General features: G+C 38.3%; 2 protein-coding genes and 1 non-coding gene across 10 annotated transcripts in view; all 3 read left to right on the forward strand.

Annotated features, from left to right (window-relative positions):
* Positions 1-261: 261 nt before the first annotated feature.
* Positions 262-12,243, forward strand: MESK2 (misexpression suppressor of KSR 2). Of its 8 annotated transcripts, none has more exons than XR_015769713.1 (10): positions 262-414; positions 3,527-3,753; positions 5,765-5,830; positions 5,974-6,173; positions 6,222-6,342; positions 6,389-6,677; positions 6,724-6,993; positions 9,695-9,779; positions 10,685-10,796; positions 12,008-12,100. XR_015769713.1 is itself a non-coding variant. In XM_088031535.1 (10 exons), exons 2-10 carry the CDS (start codon positions 3,542-3,544, stop codon positions 12,151-12,153), a joined length of 1,434 nt encoding a protein of 477 aa, XP_087887661.1. In that variant the 5' UTR covers positions 262-414; positions 3,527-3,541; the 3' UTR covers positions 12,154-12,243. The 8 variants fall into 8 exon arrangements, 7 of the variants coding, with proteins under 7 accessions (XP_087887661.1, XP_087887664.1, XP_087887665.1 ...); XM_088031535.1 differs by having other exon boundaries at positions 10,685-10,729; positions 12,008-12,243; XM_088031538.1 differs by lacking the exon at positions 10,685-10,796 and adding an exon at positions 10,451-10,494 and having other exon boundaries at positions 12,008-12,097.
* LOC148180130 (U6 spliceosomal RNA) lies at positions 2,865-2,971 on the forward strand. Its single transcript, XR_015769719.1, has one exon. It is a non-coding gene; the product is annotated as a U6 spliceosomal RNA (small nuclear RNA).
* A 3,909-nt stretch (positions 12,244-16,152) lies between the features above and the next one.
* The window catches only part of Egfr (epidermal growth factor receptor), a 72,722-nt gene continuing 71,887 nt past the window's right edge, over positions 16,153-16,987 (forward strand). Inside the window, exon 1 of the mRNA XM_088050576.1 lies at positions 16,153-16,417. Coding sequence (XP_087906702.1) covers positions 16,339-16,417 — 79 coding nt within the window. The 5' untranslated portion in view covers positions 16,153-16,338. The remainder of the gene's footprint in view (positions 16,418-16,987) is intronic.

Genomic DNA, 16,987 nt, shown 5'->3' on the forward strand with positions numbered 1-16,987 from the left:
TAATCAATACATCGTTTCCAATTCCATCACCCGTTCCCATTCCATAGGCGGCTCGTGCTCCGCCGCCTCCGCACTTCCCCCCCTGCTTCTTAATCCCACTAAATCCAATAAAGATACTTTTCAAACTCCCTTTTTGCGTTTTATACAACATCGCGACCTTAATCACGAAGCGCCTCCACCATAAACTCGAAAAAGCTCCCCGAACTTTCCACCTCCGCCGCTGCTTTCCCATTACAATCCTCTGAAACTCAGGTCACGTGAACACCTGACAACCAATCAGCTATCATTTTGCATTACAACATTAGTGCAAGTACCGAAACGTCACTTGAGTAAGTGGAAGCTGTTTGGAATCGCTCGCGGTGTCTTGTGTTGTTGTGTTTTCAGAAATTCCGAACAAAACTGCAGTTTCTAAGGGTAAGCATTCGTTTGATCGAATATAAATTTTCCCGATTGATTTATTGGGGTGTTGCCGCTCGGCCGGGCCATAAATCTGCGCGAAAATCAATAGTACTTCTTGACAGAGGCCCTCTTACATCCTCCGTGCAATTGAAATTAAAAAATTACGGGGGCTATGAATGTCATTTTTCATTTACGATGTTCTTTGTCATCCCACGCTGCAGTTTAGTGGCAAGTTCGCCGTTAAGCTTTGCCATTTTGCATGCAGTCGGATTTTTGACTTGTTTCGAGTTGAGTTTTGTTATTTGGCTTATTTGGATGTAGCTTTGTGCATGTTTTTTGAGAATTTATCACTGATTTTATGGGGCGGCCGCTGCACGAGCATCGATCGATGCATCGAGTGACCAGGAAAACAATGGGATGTTTTGACATAGTTGTCATCAAGTTTTAATAATTGGTTCTACGTCGTTTAATAAGTTTGACCGGCTCGGTGCAGATTTTACCAGATGCAAATTCATTGCTTAAATAGCTCGCGAAAATTAACACTTGATTGTGTTAGGTTGGCACAAGTTGTTCTAGTTTACGAGAAAACGACACTGTGATGTCAGGGTATGTTTTTATTTTTTTATTTTTATGGTTGGCATGTTTGGAAAGATGTAACTTGACATAATAACGTGTTTATTTATTTTGACGAAGGTTAACAGCTCCAATAATACAATAATTAACGTGTTATTTTGATAAAAAAATTAGACGAAATTCCTCTGTTAATCTTCATCCTCTTAGGGAAAAAATTAAATAGACTGTTTTGGACCAACAGGCCTAGAAGTTTAGTACATGTTGGTAGCACTGTTTTATTATCACACGGCATCAGAAACATTTTTGCAGCGATACCGTTGCTGAAATTAAGTACCTTGTTTTTTAATTACCGACTGAAGTCACTGTATGTCGGACATGGTGTACCGTTGGTCGATGGCGCCATTTCTTCCGTGACAATAAGTTACCTGAAGACCTCTAAAATTGCATACACCTGATTTCCCCTAATTTCCCAATGATTTCCTTGTAATTTCGTCCAACCTCTCCTTATTTCCTTGTGATTTCGTCCAACCTCTCCTTATTTTCTTGTGATTTCGTCTAATTTCCCCTGATTTCCTTGTGATTTTGTCCAACCTCCCCTTATTCCCTTGTGATTTCGTCCAACCTCTCCTTATTTTCTTGTGATTTCGTCTAACTTCCCCTGATTTTCCTAGATTGCCTATCGCTTGCCCCTGATCCTAATGATTTCCCTTCATTTTTTAGTAATTTCTTAATAAATTCCTGTCGAAGTTACAACATCGGTGCTGCCAACCTATTTCCCGCTGATAAAATTTCCTTAAATGATGAATGACGTTTCAAATTCATACCAAAAGTCAAAATAGACAACTATTAGGCTACTATTAGACAACTATTAGGTTAAAAACAGTGCAGAATCTCAAAAATTTAGTTTTTTTTCCGAAACTAGACAACCAGAAAAGGCCGAAAATTCTTAAAAAAATCTCTTTTTATGCAGCCCTAAAATACCCAAAATGTATAGACCACCAGCAATTTGGGCGCACGAAAAAACTGCCGGAATTAATAGAAAATCAAGCTTTTGAGAACTTTTTCTATACACAGACGGTTTTTGAGGCCCATTTCGAAAATAAGAGGTCGAAAAACATAAAATAAATAAGTTTTTCTTAAGATCAAACGGTAAATTATGGAAAAATCGGCAGAAATTCACAACTTTTCCTTATTTCCTTGTAATTTCGTAAAACATTCCTTGATTCTCATTGTGATTTTGTTCAATCTCTCCTTATTTTTTGTAATTTCGTCTAAATTCTCCTGATTTCGTTGTGATTTGGTTCAACCTCTACTTTTTTCTTTGTGATTTTGTCTAAATTCCCCTGATTTCCTTGTGACTTCGTCCAACTTCCCCTGAATTTCTTTTGATTTCGTAAAACTTTCCCTGATTTCATTATGATTTCGTTCAACTTCTTCTTATTTTTTGTAATTTCGTCTGAATTCCCCTGATTTCCTTGTAATTTGGTTCAACCTCTACTTTTTTCTTTGTGATTTTGTCTAAATTCCCCTGATTTCCTTGTGACTTCGTCCAACTTCCCCTGAATTTCTTTTGATTTCGTAAAACTTCCCCTGATCTCATTATGATTTCGTTCAACTTCTCCTTATTTTTTGTAATTTCGTCTGAATTCCCCTGATTTCCTTGTAATTTGGTCCAACCTCTCCTATTTTCCTTGTGATTTCGTCTAAATTCCTCTGATTTTCTTGTGATTTCCTAACGATTTTCCCGGGAGGTTAAAACACCCCGTGTTTAAATAATGATGCCCAGTTGACAAAATTGAAATCCAATATAATACAGTAATGGGCGCTTATATCTCACTACCACTAGGCGTCCTAAGTTCGCTACATATAGCAGTTGTAAAGTGCGTATGATTGTACTCGCTTCGGCGGTACATATACTAAAATTGGAACGATACAGAGAAGATTAGCATGGCCCCTGCGCAAGGATGACACGCAAAATCGTGAAGCGTTCCACATTTTTTGCAAATGCATATTTTGAAATCCCACTTTAAGCCTCTAAATTCAAAATAGATTTTCCATTTTTGGCTTGAACAGGTGGGTTTAGAGCACCAATTATGATTAATTTAGATCGAGGAAAAAGGGAATAAAGTTGGCGTTACACCTGCTCGATCAAACTAAAACAAAAGCTGTTTCAGCGTCAAAACAAAATTTCAACAAAGCAAAGTATCTTTTGTTTTGTGTACACATTCAAATTTTATCATTTTACGTCATTGTGATTTATAAGTGTTAAATTATTACTTAAACTGATAGCGCTGTGTATCTTTCTAAATTTCGTGTGAGAATTCCAACCTTGGAGTACTAAATTTTCTATTCCACGATCCTCCCGAAACTTTCCTTCCATTTTAGTTCTTTAAATTCGTTACTCTCGCCGCCAAACATGTCCTCTGCAATTTAACTTTTCTCTGGAGCTCCCCGCAATTCCGGTCACGTTGCTTTCGCGGCGCGCCATAAAATCAGGCTTTGCCCCAAATCCCCGATCGTTCAACCGAATGACCAATGTGGTACTCATGATCAGGCCTCCTAACCAACGATGCCAGGGAGCCTCAACGGCTCATACCGCTCCTTATCGGGGGCGAGCGACGTGTATCGCTCGACTACAGTCGCAGGCGGTGGCGGGAATGCCGCCACCGGAATCCTCGAAGGCATGAAGAAAGCTTTTAGTTTCATGGCAGGTGGGACGTCCAAGGATCAAAAATTGATCGAGAGGGTTGCTGGAGGCGGCCCGGTCGTCATCTCATCCAGGTACTGTGAAGTTGCGGTGGCGGCGGTTTAGATTAGTTCGTGTTTTTACACTAATCTGGGGCTTTTGGTTGTTTTTACGCTGTGGTGGTCAGGGTTTCGCTTGGTCTTTTGGGGGCGGCTTGGCCGAGTCACGCATCGATCAAGGGTTATTTGTGGTAAGTGGTTAATGCAAGAGTCGAGGGCGGAATTTGATTTGCATTGCGATTAGCCATGTGGTGGACACGAAATCCGCGGTTTTTATGGATCCTCAGGGGGTCAGCCAGTCACATGTCTGTGAGTAAACACCAGGACATTCTAAAAAAAGCCATTTTAATGAAAATATCCGGCAGCACCGCGCGCTACATGACTAAGGTCAAGAGAATCTAAGAAATTGCGCCGTTGCAGGCCATTATTAGATTAACAGCGCGTCTTCCATTAAACAAATTGCTTTCATTGATTTCGTCCCTAAATCAGAACAAGCGAAATCCGCTGGATGCATTTTTGTGTGTTAATTTTTCCCCCTGAATCGATCCATGACGGGGTCATCGCCATTGTACTTCTGCGGAATAGGAAATAAGGTAAGTAGGCATGGAGCTTGTGCTTTTTTCCAATAAACATTGTGATCACATGAGCTTCTCAGCCCGCTAAGTCGTTTTCCGGTCAAGAAACCGGAAGTGTCTCATCCGCTAACAAAACTAACAAGTAGAATAGTGGCGTGTGGACTTGGTCCTTACAAAAGGAGCGGAGATGGGTTCGTTATAATGTTGTTTTACACATCTGCATTAATTTGTTGATGCGCGCTATGTTCTTTTACACAGCCGTGGATTCACAAACTCGGTTTTTTGTTGTCTAATGTGGATTTTGAGCCCGGTTTTGGATTCCGCGTGAAGTTTTGCGTTAAATGAGCCCAAATAACTTGAGTTTTCTTCACAAATAAACGAGATATTGATAAATATCGTTTTTTGGGGGTCATTTTCAATGAATTTTTTCGGTTTAATACCATTAAGTTATACATTAATCGAAAGAGCAGTTTGAGATGTATTAACTGGCCAAATCTCAGACCGGTAGGTCAAATGCTTTAGGACTGGCGGCCAAAAAACAAAAAATTGGAAAAATGTCTTCGATTGAGTCCAAAATTTTTTTCGCAAAAAAATCGGTTATGGAATTTTGGGAATTTGGCGGAGAATACTAAAGGAGAAAAGCGCGAGAAAAACGATGGCGCAAACCGTTTCTTTTTATCTGTTGTGGTTTCGAAGATCTCGAGGATTAAATATTTCGAAACTGAAGATTCACTTTCCGAAACTTTGAACGGCCACAATTCAGTTATTTTGAGCTCGGATTTGGAATCTGCGCGAAATTCTGCGTAAAATGAGCTCAAATTACGCAAGATTGCCCCAAAAATGACCAAGATATCGACCGCAGAAATTTGACCTAGTTTTAGACCTGAATTTTTTGAAAAAAATCAAATTTTCGATTTTCGAAAAAACGAATTTTTAGCTAAAAAATCACGAAAAAAGAGAAAAACGATGACGAAAACAGTTTCTTTTCATCTGTCGTAGTTTTCGAAATATTAAGCATCGATTGTTTCAAAAATTTGGCTCTCTGGCGACAACGCAAAAACGGCCAATTCTCAGTTATTTGTTGATGTACGTCGATTTTGAAACCGGATTTGGAATCTGCGCGAAATTCTGCGTAAAATGAGCCCTAACAACTGAAGTTTGCTCCAAAATTAAGAGTGAAATCGACCGAAAAAAGAATACATAATTTTAGTTTTTTCGAAGAAAACAAATCTTCCACTCAAGAAAACAACGAAATTGTGAGATTTCAGCAATTAAAAGTGCAAAAGTCATTAAACCTGCCAACTGTGATTGCTAAAATCGTCGTTCCCAAATCCACGGCTGTGTAAAAAAACATAGCGCGCAGTAACAAATTAAGATATGTAAAACAATATTAACGAGGGTTTAACGAGCCCATAAGCTCATTTCTTTAGCCGCTGCCTGTACATGCAGTGTTATCAATCTCTTTGTTTTAGGACGGAAAACTCGAATAACAAGAAAATGCCAGCTTCCGGGGTAGCCGAAGAGGCGGCTCTTTTGGGGTAAGAACATCTAGAATTGGTGGTGTTGACGTTTAGTACGAGTTTTGAGTACTTTTCCGCATTTAATTAAACCAGATCGATATTTAATTTAGCAGTGAATACCGAAAAGTATGTCGATGGGCTTGACGTTGATAATTTCGCAGCACGATGCCATCGGACAGTATGGACGACATCGAATTAAAGAACATCCAGCTCCAATTCCCATCGGCGCGCTCCTTATCCCGTGACGACTCTTCAGCTCAAGAAGAAATAGTGGAGACTGACCGTGGTAACCTGGTGGTGGCCGTGCAAGGATCTAGGAATAAACCGGCTATTTTAACTTACCACGATTTGGGCCTCAATTGTAAGAGTTTTTTAATGACCGTTCCGCCGCCACTGTAATTTCTTGCAGATGTTTCTAGTTTCCAAGCATTCTTTAATTACATAGACATGAGAGCGTTATTGGAGAACTTCTGCGTTTACCACGTCAACGCTCCAGGGCAGGAGGAAGGATCACCGACGTTACCCGAAGAGTAAGATTGCAAACCAACGAGACCCATAATGACCCTTTTTTTCTAGTTATATTTACCCGACCATGGATGAACTAGCCAACCAGTTGAGCTACGTCCTCACCCACTTCGGTCTCAAGCAGTTCATCGGTTTCGGAGTGGGAGCTGGAGCCAACATCCTCTCCCGTTTCGCCCTCAACAACCCCAACCAAGTCACTGCCCTTTGTCTCATCAACTGCGTCAGCACGCAAGCAGGCTGGATCGAATGGGGCTATCAAAAACTCAACGCGAGACATCTCAGGTCAAAGGGGATGACACAGGGTGTCTTGGATTACTTGATGTGGCACCATTTCGGAAGGGTATAATCTCACGTTGATCCAACACGTTTTGATTGCGATTTTGCAGAATACGGAAGAGAGGAATCACGATCTGGTTCAAGTGTACAAAAGTTACTTCGAACGCAACGTTAATCCCACAAATCTCGCTTTGTTCATCGACAGTTATGTGCGTCGGACTGATCTCAATATACAGCGGGAACTCGATCCGACTAAACGGAAAGAATCGGCCACTCTGAAGATGCCCGTCATGAATATCACGGGGTCTTTGAGTCCGCATGTTGATGATACGGTCACTTTTAATGGGCGCTTGGATCCCACCAATTCGTCGTGGATGAAGGTACCAGAATTCGGCTCTTAAGGCGCTTTTTCGCAAATCGGAACGACCCAGAAAGACGCGACGTCAAGTGCATGACCCGTCACGGGCTTTTCCAGTGGCGCATCAATATTTTAAGGTTGCAAAATTCTCAAATTAAAATCCAAGGCCACGGGAAGGCGAGGTCCACGAAAAAAGTGAGGGCCACCTATTGAAGTTAAATTTGCATGAAGAAAAATGTATAAAAATCACTCCACTTATAGTATATTACGTAATGAGCTCAGTATTGTAGAATTATTGCTCTAGTTAAATATTTGATTAGACATCGAACTCATCAATAATTTGGAGGCTTTAGAGAACTTTTCATTCAATCAGTGGCACAATGAAACTTTGCAGAAGGGTATTAATAGAGTGATAAATTGAAAAAATATGATCGAATTTTGGGTATTTGACGGCGAGTACTAATGAAGAAAAGCGCGAGAAAAACGGTGGCGCAAACCGTTTTTTTTAAGGTTGATCTGCCAAAATCATAACGGTAAATTTCAGTTTCGAAGCAACTATGCATCGGTTTCACCCGTCTCACTTCTGGGTAGGTAAAGTTTGGGGTATGGTCAAATCGAGGGTCAGATCATAAAATAGTAAATAAACCATAAATCTAACGGAGAAGAAATGCAGCACTAGTTTGAAAGTTCTTTATAATTTTTTTCATAATAAGCAAAATTAGTTTCAGGTGTATGATCAAAGGGAATTTGAAATAGTAATAAAACTTATAAAAACAAATAATATAATGAAAAAAAACAACAAAAAACACAAAAAAATAAAAAACTACAAAACCAAAAAAAATCTACTAAAACAAAAACAAAATACAAAGAAAAAACAAAAATATACAGAAAAAACATGAAATGTTTACTCAAACAAAAAAGCAAAAAGAAAAAACAAAAAAATACATGACAAATAAAAGTCTTTTAGTTTGATTAACATTGCATCACAAAATTCTTCATCCTTGAAAATAATATCATATTATTAATGTAGGGGTGAATCGCCACAGTGAATATCCAGGTTCATATTTTTTAGTTGTTCTAGACAACATCCTTTCTTCTTTTCTTCTAATAACTTAACGCCCAAGCCACAGCTTTGGGTTCGTTTTCAATGCCATAAAACGTGTATTTGTTACGCGCAAATTTGATTTCTATTATTCCTGCTGCCACCTTCGCTCTACTTGTACTTGGTCGCAGTTTATAAATTCTACCAAAATTACTAGCCGTCAGTCTTTGTTCTCGTTTACAGTGCCACAAAACACTGTTTCTTTGATCCGTTGTGGCCAATGAAATATTTAAAACTTTTTCCGGTGTTTTCCGCAAGTCATTTAAAAATTGTATCTTCTTTTCCTCAAAATTAAATCCTTTTAATACCTAAAAAGGTAGAATTATAGTTTTCTATCCACGCCGACGGGTCGAAAACTGACCACTTTTGTTATCAAATTTGGAATCAAGAATGGATCAAGAGTGGCGATGATTTTCTTGATTTTTAATTTGATAATGCACCCGCCTTCGCCCGAAAATTGAACTGCATTTTAATAAAGTTAGTTAAAAGTTAGTTGACGATAACTATGTTGTAAATCAACAAATCGGCACACAAAAGAAAATAATTACGTCGCAATAACCTTTATTGAGGGTTTTACAATGAGGGACAAGTTTAACCAAAACTACAGCCGCCCTAATTAATAAATTGACTTTTTTCTTGCGCCAATCGGTTTGTTTTGAAAATGTGTAGCGTTGTTACTAAGTCAAATTTTAATAAAGAAAAATATAACTTTCTAAAATCGAAAAAAAATATTTATAAAACCAAGATTAAATCTCATAGGGTAACGTCACTGCAACTTTTTGTGCTCTTTCAAACACAAAAAACCGCATCTAAATAGCTCTTTTCGTTTTCGTGCAATTTTGTACGAACTTTTACATTGAAACGCCCTATCTTCAAATATGGATAGTTCAACCTTAAATATTTCGAAACTGAAAATTCACTTTCCGAAATTTTGAACGGCCATAATTCAGTTATTTGCTGTTGTGCGTGAGCTCGGATTTGGAATCTGCGTGAAATGAGCCCAAATTACGCCTCAAAAATAACCAAGATCGTCTGCAGAATTTTGACATAGTTTTAGAACAAAATTTTTTGAAAAAATCAAAATTTCGATTTTCGGAAAATTTAACAACGAATTCTTAGTTAGAAAATCCCGAGAAAAACGATGACGAAGACCGTTTCTTCCCATCTATCGCAGTTTCCGAGATATTAAGCATCGATTCTTTTGAATCTTCAAAAATTTAGTCCTCTGGCGACTACCCAAAAAATAAAACGGCCATAACTCAATTAAGTTAAATAGTTTATTAGACATCGCACTCATCAATAATTTGAGAGCTTAAAGAACTTTTTATTGGCACAATGAAACTTTGCCGAAGGGTATTAATAGAGTGATAAATGACTAGCGCTTAAAATATCCGAAAATCAGTAATCATGAAACAGCATTAAATTTATGACAAAGGAAAGTGACGCTGCGGTTATTCGTTACATTTTCGGGCTTGGAAGTCGCAAGGTCGTCTGCATCGATCGAGTTATTCTTAGTTGTGTAATAACCTGTAATGATGCAAATACAGGGTGCGGCAGAAAAACGCGCCACTACTTTACATAACTAGTCTGTGTACAATTTGACTGAGTGCGTTTTCTTCAGATCTCCGACTGCGGCATGGTCCTGGAAGAGCAACCCGGCAAAGTGAGCGAAGCCTTCAGATTATTCCTGCAAGGCGAAGGCTACGGTAAGTGAACCCCGACGCCATCTTCCATTCGCCCCGTCTTCAAACGTAAAATCGGCCAAAAAAGAAAAAGAGCGCCGGCTTTTGTTACACGCTCTGAACACCGCTTTGCCCAGTAGTTTCATGTAAAAATTGTTCATCAGGTGGAGGGCGGCAGTGGCGTCTCTGCCACCCTCTTCCTCAAGTAGTCAATGTGTCGAGGATTGCTCTATGTCCCCTTAACCTGAACTTGTTTAGATTAGAAGAAAAAAAAACACGAACATACACTGAGTTTATTTTATTTTACATTGTTTGCGTTGGTTGGATATGCGCGAATGGTATGTATTGTTCAAAATAATTTGTGTTCTATTTCATCTTTTGTTGGGAACGCAGCAAAGTCAGTGAAACAATGTCCGAAAATAGAGCCGGTTCTGGAGAAGTACTAAAAAGTGGGGTTTTTAAGTGTCGTGTATTTAACATTTGAATATTGGATTTGGCTTATGTATAACTTGCGCCGTGTCTTAACCAATAAAACTTATTTAGAGAGGCTGTATTTTATGTGACATTGTCTTTGTTCAGGACTGTACCCATGGAGCGTTCATTATAGCCTAGTCTGTACACCTTTTAGGTTGTAAAACGACACCCATGTACCATCAGCAGTTCTTTTTTTTTAATTTCTTTTTTTTTCTTTTCAGCAATACATCTCAAGTGCCCCACGCCTTGCTAATTCCAAAGAAAAGTATTATTAGCTTTTATTTTCTCCATTTTATTTAAGTGTGTGCTTTCTCATAGTTGTGTGTTTTTATTATTAATAAATTAAATAACTGTTGGTGTGGCGTTTTTCAATTAGCAGCGTGGGGGTGCAATTTACATTTTTGTTGTTATCTTAGAGTTGTGACTCTTATCATCGCAATATCGTGTTGTTTTAGCCGTACAAGTGCGTCGACGGGCCAGTAGCAGCGTGTCTATAGAAGGTAAATGTTTTTAAAGCCTGGCCTGTCGTTATAGAGCGGCCCTGAAAAATTCCCGAAAATTTCACACGTAAGTCTAACTGGCAGATATTGACACTAAACAACACGAAACACATGTAAATAAATTAAGACATCTCAACACGTGATGGGGTGTTCTCTTATCTGACGTTATTATTCCTCTGATAATAATTGGGTGGTTTGGAGAACAGCCTGTATATAAATCGCCAATGACTAATCCGGAAACTAACAAACGTTGTCTTGATGATGATGCGAGTTGTATTTTTTTGTAGTTTTATAGGTTGGCAATGGCATGATCTTCATCTGTCGTGTCTTGTGAGTCGTGGATGTGTGCACCATTTAACACGGCAGTGGTTGTTTGTCTACGCCACTGTCTCAAACTCCTCCTAATACCTGTACAGGCAGCGGCAAAAGAAACGAGCTCATGAGCGGATTGGCAAGGTTTTAATGCTGTTTTACATGTTTTCCCTAATTTGTTAATGCGCACAATGTTTTTTTACATGGCCGCGGATCTATAAACGACGATTGGCAAGTTTGATACTATTCTCACTTTTAATTGCTCAGATCTCATCATTTTAATTTGAAGAAGGGTTACCTACATAGTTTTAGTCATGATTTTTTTTTTTTCAAAAAAATCAAATTTTCGATTTTCGGAAAATTTAAAAACGAATTCTTAACTAAAAAATCGCGAGAAAAACGACAGCGAAAACCGTTTCTTTCTAGCTGTCGTAGTTTCCGAGATATTTAGCACGGATGCTTTCAAACCTTAAAAAAATTGGCCCTCTGACAACTACCCAAAAATTCAAACGGCCATGACTCAATTATTTGTTGTAGGTTAAAAGTTTACCTGGTTTTGGATTCTACGTGATATTCTGCGTAAAATGAGCACCAATAACGCCAGTTCCCGCCAGAATTTCAAATCGGCTGTGTAAAAAAACATAGTGCGCATTTACAAATCAGGATAGATATGTAAAACAAGATTAGAACGAAACGAGCCATCCCACCATGAGCTCATGTCTTCGCCGCCGCCTACCTCTCCCCCAAGAGTATTGGCTTGGATGCATGATCGTGCTTGAAGTTTTATATTTTTGCACCCAACAGTACACACAGTAGAATTGGCGTAAAAATACCTAAATTGTACTGACAAACACTTGCAGTGGCGTGGCCACCTCCCCAAATGACTGACTTTTAGTGGTTTTAGTTGCTTCGCATTGTGACGTAGGAAGATTCGCCGATTTGACTTCTTGTGTTTGATGTTTACAGTGGCGCCCCTATCGCCCACAAAAATGGCAATTTTCCGCAAAACATCGTTGGAGGAACTGCTCAAATCGAAGTTGCCCAATGGTGGTCAGTGGCCAACGAATGTCATCCATATCACCGAAAATCCCATATCGGCCGTCGTCTGTTAAGAAACCAATAAAACTAACGCCGCCACTGCTCACACAATCACACTATAAACACACACACACATATTTTGACACTGTATTGAAATTTATCAGGAGGACTTGTCGGAGCGACAAGATGGCGGGCGCTTCGATGAGTCCCCCTGTATATAATCGTATCGAGCGGGACGCATTAAGCATGTGATGTTCTCAAATAAAGCGCTAAAGTAGGCTAGATTACGAATTTTTTAAAGAGATATCTTTGTAGTTAGTAGGCCGGATTACAAGATGGCGGCTGAACAAAAGATTTGGCGATAATTTCCAGGTACGCCACTGGTGTAATATCAAAATGAGCTTATGAGTCGGGCTGCTTGTGATTGACCATGGAACCATAGGCGTCGTGATAATTATTTTTGTGTACATAAGGGTGCGTTCAATTGTGATAAATTTCAATACAGAACCTTCGTTGGCCACTGCCCTTCAGAAGCACATATCCTAGTTAGTCTGAGTTGACCAGGCCCGGATTCAGTTATTTCGAGGCCTATGGGCCACTTTTCATCATTGCAACGAAATTTAATCACGCCGTACGACAGCCTAGCGAATTGTTGACAAAAATAAAAGAACTAGGTGCGCTTAATATAGGACAGTGTTTTTCTTTATTTCTGTTGTGATTAGTTCTTTATTAAATGATATTTAAATAAATAGTTGTAGGTTGAGCTTTACTTGTTGATAGAAAGCCTAAATGAAGATAATATTTAATGAATTTTAAGGAGAAACCCCTCACTTTTCATTCTTTTCGAAAGTTATTAAGACGATTGATCGGTGTCGTTGGATACTGTTCGGTTTTTATATTGTTGCGATGTAGCTTTATGTTTTGAAATGTGATGAATAATCGTATTGTGCCTCACTTTGTTATTGATTTAAGTTAAGCACTATTTAATTTTAATAAAATGTTTAAAATGTTTCTTGGCGTTTTCTTTTTCTTTGTTTTAACTGTGAAAGGGGTCACGCGGGTTCAGGAAACGGTGACCGCTATCTTTGTATGAAAATAAGGTTTTCCTGAAATTTTGTATTGTGATTGCCATTATTTACATAAGGTAGAAAGTTAAATGCTTCGTTTACATTTTTAATAAGCAATTAGCTACAATACAAAGTTGCGATAGGCAAGTTAGTTTTTTACCTATTTATTTCAAAATGATTAAATTAAACGACGACACTTCGTAATTATTAAATTAATTATAAAACTGCGCGTTTGAACCCGTTCTTACCTTGAAATTTTGCTGAACATTCACATTAATTAACTGTCAATGCAGCACTCTATTAATTTACATTTTACCTTCATACAAAGTTGAATGCAATAAGCAGCGATGTGATTAAAAAATTAAATGCACTCTTTAAATTCTTGTACGTTCTGATAATGATTCTGTTCTACTTTCTGTCTGAATTTTTTCACTTTTTACTGTGAATTTGAGCACGAAATGGATACAACTGAAAATAGGAAAAATTCTGTTTAGATTTTCCTAGTTTCTTCGAATTCTACAGATTTTCACTCGATTTTCTCTACAGTTGGTTTAGGATGCAAATGTCTGGCCAAAATTTTATAGTGTAATTCGTCCCTGTCGCAAATGTTGCAATGGGGGTTTGTGTGAACTAGGTTTTGGGTACAAAAGACGATCGTTTAAGTTCTGTCAATGTAATTGTCGTGTTTGTCAAAATGACAAGTGTCAAATTGTGGGGGACAATAATGCCAACTTTGTCATCTTAAAGTTTCCAAAGTTAATTCATCAAGTTTTAGGCAGTCAAACATGATATTTAGAATAGTTCGTTTTATTTTGCTAGTTGGCATCACTGTATTATTGTCAATTGTGTCAAATTGTATGACGTTAATAATAAAAGTAAACTATTTAAGTAAAGTTACAACAACTGTTTCTGTACCCATAAAATTTCCCTAAATGAGTGAATGACTCTTCAAATTCATACCAAAAGTCAAAATAGACAACTATTAATAGCTAGGTGTTAAAAAAAGAGCAGAATCCAAAAAATTTTGCTGTTTTCCGAATGTAGAGAACCAGAAAAGGTCGAAAATCCTCTAGAAATCCCTAATTTTTATGCAACTCAAAAATACCCAAAATCTATAGACCACTCGCATTTGAGCACAAGAAAAAACTGGCCCTAATAATCTAAAATCAAGCATTTGACAGTTTTTCCTATATTCAGATGGTTTTTGAGGCTGAATTCGAAAATTAGAGGTCGAAAACCATAAAATAGCAAGTTTTTATCAAGATCGAAATGCAACTTCTGGAAAAATTAGCAGAAATTCCTAATTTCACTTTTTTTCCTTGTGATTTCGTCTTAATTCCTCTGATTTCCTTGTAATTTGGTCCAACCTCTCCTTTTTTCCTTGTTATTTCGTCTAAATTCGCCTGATTTCCTTGTAATTTCGTCAAACTTCCTCTTATTTCCTTTTGATTTCGTAAAACTTCCCCTGATCTCATTGTGAATTTGTTCAACCTCCCCTAATGTTTTTGGGATTGCGTCTAAATTCCCCTGATTTCCTTGTAATTTGGTCCAACTTCTCTATTTTTTCTTGTGATTTCGTCTAAATTCCCCTTAATTCCTTGTGATTTCGTCAAACTTCCTCTTATTTCCTTGTGATTTCATAAAATTTCTCCTGATTTCATTGTGATGTCGTTCAACCTCTCCTTATTTTTTGTGATTTCGTCTAAATTTCCCTGATTTTCTTGTGATTTCGCCTAACTTCCTCTTATTTTCTTGTGATTTTGTAAAACTTTTCCTGATTTCCTTGTAATTTGGTCCAACCTCTCCGTTTTTTCTTGTGATTTCGTCTAAATTCCCCTGAATTTCTTGTGATTTCGTAAAACTTCCTCTTATTTCCTTGTGATTTCGTAAAACTTTCCCTGATCTCATTGTGAATTTGTTCAACCTCTCCTTATTTTTTTGTCATTTCGTCTAATTTCCCCTTATTTCCTTGTAATTTCGTCCAACTTCCCCTTTTTTCCTTGTGATTTCGTCCAACTTCCCCTTATTTCCTTGTGATTTCATAAAATTTCTCCTGATTTCATTGGGATGTCGTTCAACCTCTCCTTATTTTTTGTGATTTCGTCTAAATTTCCCTGATTTTCTTGTGATTTCGCCCAACTTCCTCTTATTTTCTTGTGCTTTCGTAAAACTTTCGCCGATTTCATCCAACCTGTCCTTATTTCCCTGTGATTTCGTCTAAATTTTCCTGATTTCGTCTAAATTCCTCTGATTTTCTTGTTATTTCGTCCAACTTTCTCTTAATTCCTTGTGTTTTCGTAAAACTTCCCCTGATTTTCTAGTGGTTTCCTAACAATTTCCCCTGATTTTCTAGTGATTTCCCCTGACTTCGCAAAACTGACATCGATTTCCCAGAAAAGTTAATCCCTCGAAATTCTTCGAACCCGATTTTGGTCCATGAAACTAATTACACTGATAAACAACAAGTAAACAACTTCGACTTATTTTTAACCATTGCGTTGGTCACATTACAAGAAACGAATTAGCGTCATCTCGAGATAATCCATTCATTCCTCGCGCCTCCACCGTCCTACCAAGAAAAACGCAAACAACCGCTAATTGCGCTAATACCCGTCCACTTCCACACTACCAACAACCCATGAATGAGTTCATTGATCCAACCCATCATCACCGTCAAAAAGTGCAAATTTCAATCCCCAATTAAAAAATCCCAACGATGGACGCGCTACCGCATTACGTAAGCCAGTAGCCCATCAAACCCATCACCCCCCCAGCAAAGCCCGGCTCCCACCATCCCACTGACCGACCCATGCATCCTCCATGGCTTTTTCATCTTTTCTCAACAATAACACAGATCGACATTCTTCTATACGCAAGAAGTACAATAGCTCCGTCTCGCTCGCACGCAGAGGTTACCTGTTGATCTCAAGGTCAAAATTCTACCTGTGAGCTTCGGAGGTCTTCGAGCTTTTTCGTAAACAAACGCCAGGCGCGACGTTCAATTGTCATTCGGGTACGAGTCGCCGAGAGGTGGTGTATTGCTCGTCGTGGTTGCTGCAACAGGTTGTTGCGTCCGTACTTAGTTTATTTTGATTGGAGTTTTATAATGACTTAAGTCGGTTGAGTGACGGTGAAGTGATTTTGTGATATAATGAGTGTACTTTGTTTTTGATAACTGACTTAAATAGCAACATGGATATTTTCTTTTTGGGGTTGCTCCTGCTGGGGTTGACTCCACTGGGGGAGTGCAGCTCGGATATGGCAGTTAGAGGTAAGATATCCACGTAGCTTTTTGAGAAACGTCGCGTTTAATTTATTTCGGAAGATTACTCATGGATGCAGTGGAACAGAACCGTATTTATTAAATGGAACCGTAATGATACCCAGATGGTTCTTAATTATTATCTCAAGAATTGAGAGATAAATTGTTGTTCACGTTATTGTTGACTTTAATTGTTTTTTTATTAATGGTACTACGAACAATGAAAAAGTTATCCATGGAAAATCTAATTTATTTATTGTGGGAAAATTCGATTTCTTACTCCAAATTCTACGGCACGAATTGCACTGAAAGAGAGCCACAGAAATTAAAATTTGCTCTGTCAAAAAAATCGGGTCCGAATGGGCCACCACCCTTGCGACCTTCCCTGAAGTATAAAGTTTCATTTGTTTATCATTAAAATCACCTCAGGTAAAAAATCCGCTCCACCTGCCCATTTTCCCAGCATCTCTCCCACTAAATCAATAGAAAATGAGAAATTCGAGAGCGCCCCAAAAAAATTATTTCCTCCAAGCGCGCTGTTTACCTGCCCACATTCACATGCCCTCAGCACCATAAAAA

This window comes from Gnatocerus cornutus, chromosome 2, assembly GCF_029298725.1.
Source record: "Gnatocerus cornutus isolate USDA-ARS CGAHR chromosome 2, icGnaCorn1.1, whole genome shotgun sequence".
Classification (NCBI taxonomy): Eukaryota; Metazoa; Arthropoda; class Insecta; order Coleoptera; family Tenebrionidae; genus Gnatocerus; species Gnatocerus cornutus.